This window comes from Perca flavescens, chromosome 20, assembly GCF_004354835.1.
Source record: "Perca flavescens isolate YP-PL-M2 chromosome 20, PFLA_1.0, whole genome shotgun sequence".
In the NCBI taxonomy this organism is placed as follows: Eukaryota; Metazoa; Chordata; class Actinopteri; order Perciformes; family Percidae; genus Perca; species Perca flavescens.
The window spans coordinates 19938244-19952403 of NC_041350.1; the positions used below are offsets into that span (position 1 = coordinate 19938244).

General features: G+C 40.7%; 1 protein-coding gene across 1 annotated transcript in view; it reads left to right on the forward strand.

Annotated features, from left to right (window-relative positions):
• aqr (aquarius intron-binding spliceosomal factor) overlaps positions 1 to 14160 on the forward strand; it is a 57622-nt gene that overhangs the window by 20873 nt on the left and 22589 nt on the right. The window contains exons 19-26 of the mRNA XM_028565700.1: positions 429 to 596; positions 2022 to 2191; positions 3128 to 3369; positions 3578 to 3727; positions 4368 to 4437; positions 5936 to 6046; positions 6644 to 6753; positions 12751 to 12886. Of these exons, the coding sequence (XP_028421501.1) occupies positions 429 to 596; positions 2022 to 2191; positions 3128 to 3369; positions 3578 to 3727; positions 4368 to 4437; positions 5936 to 6046; positions 6644 to 6753; positions 12751 to 12886 (1157 nt within the window). The remainder of the gene's footprint in view (positions 1 to 428; positions 597 to 2021; positions 2192 to 3127; positions 3370 to 3577; positions 3728 to 4367; positions 4438 to 5935; positions 6047 to 6643; positions 6754 to 12750; positions 12887 to 14160) is intronic.

A 14160-nucleotide genomic window follows, 5' to 3' on the forward strand; every position in this document is an offset into this window, starting at 1 on the left:
GGATATGTTCACACGCCAATGTCTGCCAATGGTGTATTGCACTAATTAATTTAGAAAAGAAATGGGCTCTTTCATTGGGTTAATGCTGTAGAGGTAATGTAGTGAACCCTGGATTTGAAAAAGCCTAATAGCCCAAATTGATGTCTTCACTTTCACCCTTTTATGGTTTTACTTTCTCTCTTTTAATTCTGTGGAGGTATGAAGTATTACTTCCTTCCATGTACTAGCTCTTCCCCCATCGTATAATTAGAGCTTCATGTTTTAAAGATCAGGCAAATGCTGACGGGGTGGTTTCTGTCACATCTCCAAAATCCCCCACACCTCTACTCTGTCTCACCCTCCCGTCACTTCTCTTTCTTCCTGTGTCCTCTCTCTCTCTCTCTTTCCTCCCTGGCTCTAACCCCTCTCTCTATCCTTTTTACCTAAAGGGCTGCGGAAGCATGACGTTTGCTTTCTGATCACGGTGCGGCCCAACCTGCCCTACGGCACACGCTTCGACCGGCGCCAGCCCTTTGTGGAGCAGACTGGCCTGGTGTACGTGAGAGGCTGCGAGGTGCAGGGTATGCTGGATGACAAGGGACGTGTCATTGAAGAAGGTATGCTCATATCTGCCCCTGCCTTCCCACACACACACACACACATCAGTAACACATGACATCCATCCACCTAGTGGAACCCCACCGACAGAACCTTGGTAGAGGGTCAGACTGGTGTTGTCATGGTGACAGTCACAGGGAGGCCTTTTGTGTGTTCGCCTTTTCCCTGTCGGAACATGTGTCCATGCACTGAAGCACTCTTTCCCTCTTATCTGTTTGGATTAAATATGTAGAGGGCAGGGCCTTCTACATAGTCATGCTGCCAGTGTCTTTCAGTGTCTGCTTGGTTAAACTTTCAGATCCCCAACGGGCCTAAGTGCTACTATAGGTAACTGGTAGGTAGGGTCAGACATAAATCACTGGGTACTTGGCGAAGGTGAGACGCAAGCTGAGAGGTGCATTTTGGGACACTAGTAATAATTGACTTACATATTGTCTTATAAAAACTGTATTGCTTGAATATGGAATATTTGTGTCAAATATGTTACAAACATAAATTCAATGTGAGTGAAATGCAATGCATCTATGTTAAAATCTAATTGTGTATTGATTTAATCCAACCTTTTAGTACAATGGCACGTAACATGTTTTAATTGTTCACACACCTTGTCCCAGCTTTGTCCACATTGTTATCCCATGTTGTTGAGGGTGTAGCTTCCACTCTTAAGCTATCACTACTCCTTTTAGTAAGGGGGATTTGATGATCCCCACATAGCTTTACCCGTGCGCACAGACAGGCGTACACATGGATAAGCACACACATCAGAGGCCAACAGGATTGAGTTTCACTTTCCTGCTCTGTGCCCTGCGGCTGCATTCAAGAATCTATTTAGACGTATGTGAAAGCTGCACTTGCTGCACCACACACAGGCTCCCTATGGGTGTAAGCCTAAAGCCAGTGGCCTGTCAGTCAAGCATCTAAGCAATTCCTGTTCCTGAGGAGCCATAGTACTGTGGCTAGCAAGGCAAGCCAGGGTGAGCTCTTTTTAAAGGGTTTTGTTTTTAATGGAAGGATAGGATGGAAATTGTTATTGAAACCATCCATCCATCCATCTTCGCCCGCTTATCCGGTATCGGGTCGTGGGGGGGAGCAGCTCCAGCAGGGGACCCCAAACTTCCCTTCCTATTGAAACCATGGTTTTAGAATTAGCTGGTTTAGATTCAGTTGTGATATTTACCTTTGTCCTTCTAAAGATTTTTCCTGCCATTTTCTGTTAGTATTAATGTCCTGGCCTACGTTACATTTTTTATTTAGATTGTACACTTTGTAACAGTGATGTGAAAAATGGCATTTATTTATCATTATTATTATTATTATTATTATTATTATTAGATTATTATTATTTATTGGAATTATTATTTATCACTAAGCTTATTATTACTCTGTCGCTGTAACAAGTAGTCTCCCCAACCATTCTGGTCTAGGACCTGACCCAAAACCTAAGCTGCGAGGAGATGCCAGAACCTTCCGTGTATGGCTGGACCCAAACCAGTATCAACAGGACATGACCAGCAGTATTCAGAGTGGCACCGAAGACCCATATGAGACTTTCAACATCATCATGAGACGCAAACCCAAGGAGAACAATTTCAAGGTTTGGACTATACGCTGAAGCAAACAGATCAGCCCTCACTGTACATTGTATTTAAGTACTTTATCTTCAGACCTTGAGCTCTGGTCCTACCAACACCACCCCAGAGTGATGTATCGCACATATTATTCTCTCTTGGGTATTGTAGCTGTAAGGTTGGGGCCAGGGCAGCTCTGAGATTACCACCCACTCAAGGCCCTCCCAGTGATCCCAATGAGAGACACGTCTCACTAGAAGTAGTCATGTGAAATGTACCTCCACCTCTCTCTCACCTTTTTAAGAAACCATCTGTGGTAGCAAGCCAACATAGAGCTTTCTGTAGCAATGTTATATTGTCAGTGTAACATTCAGGTGCCTGCAGCAGAACTGCTGTGAAGAAAAAGGTTAAGAGAGATACAGCTGTTAATATTTCTACAAATCAGGTCATAGTAAAGTTATCCATGCAAGTGTGTGAAACTTTTGTTACGTGTCTTATCTTCTTATGTTCTTTAACTGTATTTTGTTTAATTTTTTTTTTCTTCGAATTTTAATCATGCACAAAAGCCTTTTGCTGTCTATCACATCCTTTTTTTGAGAGCTTCTCATTGCAGCTTTGTCAAATCTGCTATTTCTAATTCTGCACACCCATTTCTGTCTTTCATAGCCAGAGCAATGACAGATGATTTTGAAGTTGTTGTTTTTTTTATGAATTTGAAAAGAGCAGAAACTAATGGGTATTCAAGAAACATTCTTCTCCATCTTTGATGTGTGACATAGATACAAGTAAACAAGATGCTCAGGGTATTAAGACAGTTTGCAGTTCATTAAAATATAATTGACAGACATACAAATTACCTGCTGTTCCATCAGCCAACCACAAAGCTATTCTTATCCAGCTAAACCATGGGATGGCTGTCTGTTGTCTGTGCCTCATTGCTCACATTTGTCTCTCTGTTTTAGGCAGTGCTAGAGACCATCAGAAACCTGATGAACACAGAGTGTGTTGTCCCAGACTGGCTTCACGACATCATCCTTGGCTATGGCGACCCAGGCAGTGCCCACTACTCCAAAATGCCTAATCAGATCTCCACATTGGACTTCAATGACACCTTTCTGTCCCTGGACCATTTACGTTTGTGTTTCCCTGGTTACACCATAAAGGTCACAGAGGAGAACCCCGATCTGCAAGTCTTCCCTTTCAGGTGAAAGTCAAAGATCCAAGAATCAAATGATAAAGAGAACGGTTTTGTTGAGGTTGATTTTCCTTGATCAAAGGAAATGTATAGACATTCATATTTTATTGAATTGCTGTTGTATAATTTGCTTACTAGATACAAATGATAATACATACATATTGCATTGTATTATATTTTATTATAATAATCCATCTTCTTCCATTTGCTTTCCCAGAATCAAGTTTCCCATCTCAAACAAAGCAGACAAAGTTAAGAAGAGAAAGGTTGATGAGGAAGTGGAAGACAAACAGGAGGGCATGACCTTGATCGTTGAGCCCTATGTCACCCTCAACCGTGGCCCATATCCCTACAACCAGCCCAAACGGTGAGAGGTCAAGGCCAAGACTCAGGCCTTCCCATTCACAATTCAACAAGGTTAGGGGTCAAAAGGCTGTTCAGTGTTTTTTCAAACTTTGACTTCTCTCTGAGGTCAGTGTACTGAGCATACCTTAAGTCCTTAACCTATATCCAAAACATCTTTTTATTATAAAACAGCACTGAGGCTTATTATAGGTGCCCTACTGTGGCCCTGACTATTTTTATGTTTGTCCGTGCTTGTCTCCATGCTATCTGCTCTGACTTGTTTGCCATGTAATGTGTTGGTGCTATTTTGGTTGTTGTTATGCCTACATATTTTTTATGCAACTAAAGGTGAATAGAATAGGCTTTATTATTCCTGTACTAATTATAACACCACAAAATAATTGCCCTTCATGAAAATGTAAGACTCATTTGGTGGTGTTTTAGCATTTCCACTTTGCACTTTGATATTTAAATGTTGATAGGAACAACGAGGCCTTTGGAGACGCCCTGACTTAACAATCTTTAAAGATGGTCTCCAAAAACAACACAACAAAACTTACGGCATTAAGCATGAAAACAAATGTGTTTATGCTGTCAAGGCTATTAAGTAAATCTGACTAATTACTTGATTTATTAATATCAGCAATCTACATGTTTTACAGGAATACAATCCAGTTCACTCCTACTCAGATTGAAGCCATTCGAGCCGGGATGCAGCCAGGACTCACCATGGTAAGGACTTTGTTTTTTTCAGGTTTTATTGTATACATTTCTGGCATAAGTTTCAAGACTGAATAGAAGCCACCCGTAGAAAATCTGCAATATCTAAATGATCTATTTGACATTTCAACGGACTCAACCAATCATACGTAAGCATAAGTAGTTATCATGGATATCTGGCTTTCATGGAATACTTGTGTAGTCACCCTATCTATTTTTCTTTGGAAGATTAAGTTGATAGCACTACAGTCAATCCTAAGGTTTCATTTTGTTTTTTTCTTTCTAACTGTATTCTAATAGAAAAGGAGAAAGCTTATTGTAGTAGACTTAATTAGGAGGACGAGCTGTGTTAAACCCATCCCTATAAAATCATCATGCATATCCAGGAGTGTGATGCTGTCTGGGTAATGCCTCTAGTCAGTCCACTGATGCTGATACTGCAGATGCATACTGTTCTAGCTTGCTGGTATAAAGCCAAAGATTTGCAACTATTAATCTTAGTGATGTACACCAAGAGATTTTCCTCACCAGTAAATAAGCTATCCCTATCTCCATCACTCGTGTAGAGTGATGAAAGATTCCCCTGAAATCCTCTCTGTAATTTTGGCATTGTCAACCACACATACAATGACACATATTACAGCTATGGATACACCCAGTTCATACGCACATCCACAGCTGTTATTTTAGCCTGCTGTTGTCATCTGAACAGAAGTGTAACACACTTGTTTTGACAAAACTGCTATTCTGATGTGATGATTGGAAGCTGGCAGCAGGGTCTGAGTAATTTATTGTGCAGCTAGCCTAGGTAAATATGGCAAGTAGGCTATCAGCAGGGTTGTAAAACAACTCTACATGCAAGCCTTTCTCCGTTCCTCTCCGCACCCCCTCTAACCTTACTCCTTGGCATATGTTGTTAGCAGCCATAACAAACACACACACCCTCTTATGTAGGGGAACCAAGAAACTGATTATCTAGATATTCCTGATTTATGCAGGAATATCTAAGTGTGCTTACTATTTTAGCAGAAATTACTAACCCATACTAAGACTGTTTTACATATTTATTTAGTAAATTATATGCTATTCCCCCCAGGTAAATATAGGGCTCAATATCATGGTAAACTGTATACATAGATGAAGTGCTACTAGCATTCAGACGACAAGTACAAAAGGAAGGCTTGAAAGATACGTATGCCTCCTAAAGCTTTTCTCCATTTTCAGTATCTCTGTGTTTTTGCCCATCCGTGCAGTCATTGGGTCTTTGCATGCCAGGCAACACTGAAGCCCTGATGCATTGTATATCTTAGCACGGCCAACGATGGGGATCCAGCCTAGCCTGTTCTGACATGCCCAGGGCCTAGCTGTCACAACCACTAGGGTGTCTCCAAGGCAAGCGCCTTTCCCCTGCGACCTAACTTCTGATTGTGCTTTTCTTCTGCTTCTTTCTGTTAATATTTTTCCATTTCTTTCTTCCCACCCCCTTCTTCACTTCCTGCTGTGTCTCTAGGTTGTTGGACCACCAGGTACCGGAAAGACAGATGTTGCTGTTCAGATCATCTCAAACCTCTATCACAACTTTCCTGAGCAGAGGACCCTCATAGTCACACACTCTAACCAGGTTAACCCACCACACACACAGCACATCTACATCCAAAGCGGCTCAGCATGTCTCTAAACTAAGCTATGAAAAGTTTCCCTAACACCCTACTCAAAAAACAGTGAAGCTGTCTGGAGAATTTAGGGCTTGTACTCAGAACTGCCCATTAATCAGGCAATGACTATATTTCAACCATAAAGGAAAATTAATATCTAAGCTCCCTTGTGTCCAGGTCCTCTCCCCTCAGAATTTAATCATAAAGTAATCTGCTGTTGTTTTACACCAGTGCCAAAAGGACCCTTGGCCACAAGAAGCATTGCTGGATATAATTATAAAAAACTTTTTTCTCCTGCAATAGTTCCCCCCCCTTCCATTTACATTCCTTATACAAGAATTGACACATTCTTGATAGCATTATAAATACCTCAAAATATATATATATATATATATATATATATATATATATATATATATACATATATATATGAAACCAAATCAATAGAGATTGAAAAAGACACAAGTCAAAACAGGTACTGTTGAGAAAATACACACACGTTAATGAAATGATTTTCCATGTCAGATCATGCTTACATGTTTCCATGGTTCATTCTACATCAGGCTCTGAACCAGCTGTTTGAAAAGATCATGGCTCTAGACATCGACGAGCGCCACCTCCTGCGTCTGGGCCACGGAGAAGAGGAGCTGGAGACTGAGAAGGACTTTAGCAGGTGATAACAGCAGGGGACAGGTGGAGAGGGAAAGGACACACACAGATAGATGTACCTGACCCAACAGAAATGCACGTGATAATTGAGACAACTTAAATTCACACATGCATCTGTGGTGCATTGAACAAATGGTTACGTACTTATAGTGCATAAACATTGCAGAGGCAACCCTTACACTTTGAGCAAAGCGGACAATACACACACACACGCATACGTACACAAAAGCAGTCCAGCTGCCCACATACGTAATCAGTCTGAGCCAACATAGTGACAGGGCTACTCGATACTCCCATATGCCACGGCATGGACCTGGTTTATCTTCATTAGACATTGTTGGCCCCTCAGGCCATTCCACCAGTGTAAGGGATCTCTCCCTACAGCCCTGCACTCATAGGCATTCCTGTCTGATTAACCCTCTCATCACTGGTCTGGACCACAAGAACTGACCTCATACCATTCTTAGTAGGAGGATGGCAACAAGCCGTGTAGAGAGACATAGATATGATGTTGATGATCATGATTTTTGAAAAGAGCAGGAGACCCAGGGCTCAGTTTACATCTATCACCATTTCTAGCCACTGGGGGACCATAGGCAGGCTGGGGGAACGCGTATTAATGTTAAAGGGGTGATAGAATGCAAAACCGATTTTACCTTGTCATAGTTGAAAAATGACAGTTTGGTGGGTAAATAGGACATGCATAGAACCTCAAAATCCCAATGAAACCTCTTTCCTCTGCAAATCTCACAATTTGAAACTGCCTCTGAAAACGGGCAAATCTCAACAAGCCGCCTAGTTGACGTCAACTCGGCGGCTCCTACTCATTTGGCTCTAGTCTCTCTCTTTGTCACTCCCCAACATTTACATAGGCTACACAACTGACTTCTGAATCTAGGTCGCGCAGATCTCTGCTATTCCATTACAAAATTCACTTCTGAAATTTTTTTTATGCGAGAAAAATGTAAAGCTTAAATATGAACCTGCAGCTCACTGTTCTCCCTCCCCTCTTCCTGCTAAATGGCCGGTGTGTGACTGAGAGCCCGGTCAGTGAGCTTGTTAGGCCCGACCGCAGGTTCCAGTTAATCTTATAATGGATATGTGTGTTGAGTTATTTAAATAAACGATGGGGGAAATAAACACCTCTTGTCCGCGAGTCTCATTGATAGAGCCCGCGGTGAGCTGGAGTCCATCAATGAGAGCTAGCTAGCCTCCTCCTAACGAGACCTCTGAAATTCACAAAAATGCATTAAATTGAAATCTGACAAATGTTAGCTAAACTTTGTAAGACCTTGGGGGACCTGTAATATAAAATGTAATCAATATACTATAGTTATGCTGAAAGTGTAGCTAGCTGGCCGGGATCTTTTCCCATTGTATTGAATGGGACACATAGCTAGCTAGCTGCTCCTCCTAACAAGACCCCTGACGTTCACAAAAATGCCTTAAATTGAAATCGGACACAACGGTTAGCTTTGTAAGACCTTGGGCTAGCTGTGATATAAGTGCCGTGACGAAATTCAAACTGTAAATATATTATAGCTATGCCGGCAGCCGGCCGCAGAGCCCCGGTAGTGCTGCGGCCGTGGTGCAGTGGTAGGGATGCATAAGGGCCAATAAAATATCAACCAGGCCATTTTCAGCCCAACCAATATTACATACCCCATTAGGAGACCTTAAGGAACAGTGTGAAATACCCTATATAATCAATCTATCAACCCTTTAAAAACCTCAAAGTGTAATGTTCATGCTATGGGACCTTTTTTAAAAGGGGTATTCTTCAAGGTTTGAATGCTCTTATCAGCATGGGAGCAGACAAATCTGCTTGCTTTATGCAAATGTTTATTTCTATTGCACCAATCCAAAACAATGACAAATGCTGTCTAGAATATTATCCAGAATTACCTCAAAGGTACCGTATGCTCCCCAAATATGCTGAAATCATAATATGGCAAACTCAAGCCCATCAAGCAACAACAGATCGGCATATTGACCTGAATCTAACATTACAACAACTAATATTAACACAATGTAGTGTCCCACTTTATACTTGTAAAATTTAACTAAACGTGTGTATATATATTTCCCAAACTACTGAGCGGGGCCCAAATCACAACGCGCATGCGCTAATCGTTGAATTTGCGTTGACTCGTTATTATTACGTTAATTTTGATATCCTTAATAATTATACATTTCCTAAACAATTTAGTACAAAATCACTCGCTCTGGACATTTTGATGAAAACTTGTCAAGAAGCAGTATTAATCCAAATACCACTACCATACTGTAAGTCTGTAGTTAGTTATGGCTGACCAGAATAAAAACCTTATAAAAACCAAACCAATACAAACATATGCTTTATCCACAATATTTCATGTAATGTCCAAATAATTTTTATGTTAAACAAAATGTTTGGATCCGTTTGATATAAGTTTAGTCTATAACCACGGCGTTCCACTTCCGGGATTGCTCCGGTGCCGCAGGAAATTCCACCGGATGCATGTCTTTTTGCCGATGTCAGTTTCCTTCTGCTTTCTTTGTGTTGGAATTTTAGTTAACTGCTCCTCAGATCTCTGCAGGATAAATTGAGACAATTAGCTAGACTATCTGTCCAATCTGAGTTTTCTGCACGACTAAAACAACCTTTGAATGTACACATGTTCCACCCAAACAAGTTCCTTCCCGAGGCTTTTCACCATGGCGCCGTCCGGCCCTTAGTACAAGACGATTGTGATCGGTTTAAAGAAATGCCAATAAACCAGAGCACGTTTTTCTCCCATCCTGGAATGCTGTGTTGACTAGCCAGACCCCCCTTCGCAGCGCTGTGGAGGATGGTCTGGCAAAGCGAGACTAATATAAGTTAAACAGGGAAGTTGCTATATTGATGTAATTTTCCAAGTTCAGGAATACATTAGGCCTTTTTAATGAATAATACATTTGCAACAATAAGACTGAATAATTAAATGAATAAATACACATAAATAAATAATTGCATGAATAAATACATTTATTTTCTTTACAATGTTCATTTAGCTCAGTTAGGAAGGGGCCAACTTACATTTTTGGTGGGGGCAAGTGTGTGTGTGTGTGTGTGTGTGTGTGTGTGTGTGTGTGTGTGTGTGTGTGTGTGTGTGTGTGTGTGTGTGTGTGTGTGTGTGTGTGTGTGTGTGTGTGTGTGTGTGTTGCCTTGAAGGATAGTGACTCAGTCCTTACTACTTAGACAGAGTGAGCCAGTAAAAGAGAAGTTTGGGGGCAGCGCACTATAAGCACTCCTGGCAGACTTGGTAAAGAGAGATTATCTCAAGATACCCAAAACATTTACAGTTCTACATGACTGCTGCTATATTTAACACCTTTATTAGATGAATCCGCCAGAACCTTCTTTTTTTTTAGCTTGCAAAGCTTTTTAGCCTGCTCCTAAATATAAATTGGGCAGTGTTATTGAATACTAATTAAGTTTTTAGGCTGTTAATATATAATGTAGCCTACACTGGTAATTACCACCTTATCCATCTGTGGCACTGAGCAAATTGCACCCTATAGCTTTTAGCAACACTTCCAGTGGGGGAAGGGAGGGGTTATGCATGCATTTGCTATACTCTGTGTATGATTACTGCTCACTTTCAGGGTATGAATGTAGTATGAATAGCAGTGTATGTGAACAGGTGTCTGCACATGGAAGCAGTCTGTTACATTCTTTAATTATGCAGCAAATAACTCTGACATAAAAGAAAGAGCTTCAGCTAGCAGCATTTAATATATTCTGCCTGCCTGGCTGCCTCATAACAACATGCAGACTCCACACTCCTTCCACCCCACTGACACCAGCGAGAGGAGAGAGCCAGAGAGTTTTAATTAACACTATATACGAGCTGCAAAATGGAAGGCAGTGCTCCCCCGAATTCCTAACAACAAAGGGAAAACTACAGCACCATCAATTATCAATGCCTCCCTGCATTTCATGATGCATTTTGTGCTGTTTTAATGAGATTGTAGGGAGTGCATGTTGGTTTTTGTATAGGGGAGATCTTCAAGAAATACCAAGTCGTATGTTCAGATGTGGACAGTCTATATTTGTACCATAGGTTCTAGGTCAAAACAGATTCTTTGTAGAGGTGTGACAAGATCTTGTGATATTAATTGTAACGAGATTTCTCTTCACGGTAAAATGTGTCTCGCAATATCAGTACACAAGTGCAGAGCAACAGCCTTGAAATTAGCATAGAAGATCGCCCACCCGTTCTCATCGCAGAGCGATCGCGCAATAAAATAGCTGCTTGTAAAACCCAGCGTTAGAACGTTAGAGAGAACCGCCGCTCTCCCTCTCTCTCTTGGCCGAGACACACACGCAGCGTGCAGTTCACTGTGGCGCTGTCTCGCGCAGACCACTCTTTCTTTGTAAAAATGAGTCGGGGGGCAGACAGCAAAACCTAACTTTACTTTTAATGATACTAAAAACAAAGAGAAATGTTCTCCGTTTGTCCTATAATGGTCATAAATTTATACTAGAGTAGTCTACTTCCTTGTTTATTGCTGCAATTACTAAAATGCACAGGACAAAAGAGCATCAGTCTTCAAAAAAAAATCATCTTTTGAGTGTTTGATGGTAATTTATTTGTGCTTTAGAACGTAATCAATGTGAAACAATAGTAAAATATTCGAGTACAAAACATTTGGTCTCAACTACTGCCAGAAAACCCTTAGTTATGTTGTAACCTTGGTTCTCTGAGTGTAGAGACTATCTCTCCACCATATGGAATAAGTAACAGTGTAACTGTTAGTTATACAGGAGAGAAGCCAGTTATCCGAGTTTGTGGCAAAACCTTTCAGTGCTGGGTTTTAATTTTGGGACTTTCGATTCCAGTCTTATTTCTTTATAGTGGTTTTCTGTAAAATAGTGTTAAAATCTCGTCTCGATCTCGTGAGCCCAATCTTGTGTCTCGTCTCGTGAGCTGGGTGTCTCGTCACACCCCTAATTCTTTGTCAAGAAAATGTCATAATACCACTTTTGCTTTTGTTGGAAAGGAAATGCAGCCTCCTCATTCAGATTCAAGCACAGTTGTTGCTCTTGTGTGCAAGTCTTATATTTATGGGATTTTACAACAAAAATGCAATTATGTCGATAAATGCCCTTTTTCACACCTGTGTGTCTATTCTGGTTTTTCTCTCTCAGTAGCTAAATTCATTACAGGTCCTGGGAAGCAAGGTCACTCCTAATTTGTATTTAATTTTATTCAGGCAAAACAGGCAGTCCACTGTGACTTGTCTTTGAGTCATCTGCTGACTGAGGATGTTTGCAGATGGTTTAAAAATAGAGATCACCTCTAGTATTACCCTGTGACCCCTCCCACTTCCTGTGTGCTGCTTGTCTCGTCTCAGTCATTGCCCTATTTAAACCTTTGTACTCCATTGGGTCATATTTACAATATATTTTTACATGACCAGGCTTTTTCTCACCTGCTTGCAGCCAATGGCGCAAACACAATATCAGTAATTACAGCAAAATTTCGACAACTCAAAAATCACATAATCACTGTTAACTCTGTTCAGTTAATCCACTCATAGCCATTTTAACAAGCTGATGCCACAGCAGAAAATTATCTATATTTGATCAGAATCTAAATCCACAATTAGAAGAAATGTCCCCATTTGTTATACACCGTAGTTTGTCCGAGGTCTCGGTCGGGGTTGCCACACCAGCATGTAGGTCGATGAACCTGGGTCAGTTGCTACTGGAGCACAGGAACAGACAGGAGTCATTCTGATTACTCAGTGCATCAGAAGTTTACATTACATTAGCGTAACAGCATTAGCAAAGTGTATTTTTGAAATGAGACCATGACCTGATTATGCATTTAATTCTAGAATCAGCCATTTGAACCTTAAACATGAATCTTCTTGCATCATTGTACCATTCTTAACCTTTTGTCCCCTACGGTAATAATACATGGTAAAATGTTTGCAGATTGTTGACTAACTATGCTGTGCTGTCTCTCTCCAGATATGGCCGAGTAAACTATGTCCTATCCAGAAGACTGGAGCTCCTCAGAGAAGTGGGGAGATTACAGGAGAGCTTGGATGTCCCGGGAGATGTTTCTTACACCTGTGAGACTGCTGGACACTTCTACCTCTACCAGGTAAGACTAAAACTATGTGTGTATATGTTTCTGCACTGCACAGAGAAATTCACTAAATGTTATTGTCAACCAATGTTGCGTAGGCTATGCTTCTGATTTTGCACTTAGCATCGGTTCATACTGTGCATAATATTACTTCAAGCTAAGAGTGTGTTTACTGTCCATGTAAAATTCCTAATTGCATACAGTTTAGCAAAACAACCCTTAAAAAGTTTAGATGTTTTTCTGCCTCTCAAAATCCTTGAAATTGGTGTTTGGATATTAATATTGATTTTCAAAGAGAGAGAGAGTTAAGCGGATACAGAAGATATTTTGCTGAATGAATTAGAATGGATTTCTGAATTGCCTGTCCTGTTCCTCGGATATATATACACGGCAATCAAACCCAGACATTATCAAAGTTTTCATTCCCCAGGCACACTCTTTTTGCCTACACTGCAAATACCCTAGAAACAGTCTCAAGCCTGGCTGTTTATTCCTGTTACCTAATTATCACTGTCCTCTCGTGCTGCAAGAGAAATGCTACTGCAGACAATTACTTACTTGCAATCCTATGCTTCTTTGGAATGGTTCTAAAATAGACATTAGAGTCAGTTGTGACATAAAGAAGTGTGGTGTGTAGCAGTCATCTTCAATGTTATGGGGAGCTCAAGTTAATATCCAAACTTTTCAGTCATTAAGTATCACATCACATCTCAACAGCAATGTGAGACATACAGTATAAAAGCAGTGTAAAGATGCCAGTTACATAGTTCAGGCTGCAATTTTTGCACCTTGCCAGAAATCTGTCAGTTGTCTTTCACACACACACACGCACACACCACTTTGGTTCCTCATTAATTTGATGTTGCATGGAGACTGGATTCTCAACCCACACTTCATTTTAGTATAGTTCTTGTGTTTATTTTAGCTCTAAAAACTGGCCAACAGTGTAGTTCTGTGACATTTGAAGATGTAAATGTCAAGAAGCTGAGAGTAGTGAATCTGTGACTATTAGCAGACTAACTCCGTCAGTGATCAGTGATAACGATGCACATGTAGACATACTTAGTTTCGATGGTGATCTTAATAGTGCAATTAAGCTGAGTCCTCTAGTAGACTCATTAATGTTGTTTTTCATAGGGGTATTTATAGAACTAGGCTTCCCCGCTGTTTGGTTGAAGCTGGTTTATTAAATGCTCAGCAGGGGCACCTGTATACGAGCGAGGCTATCTGTTCTCATTTGTTAATTTGTGTTGCTATAGTCAAATAATATTAGAGAAAATACAGGCTGG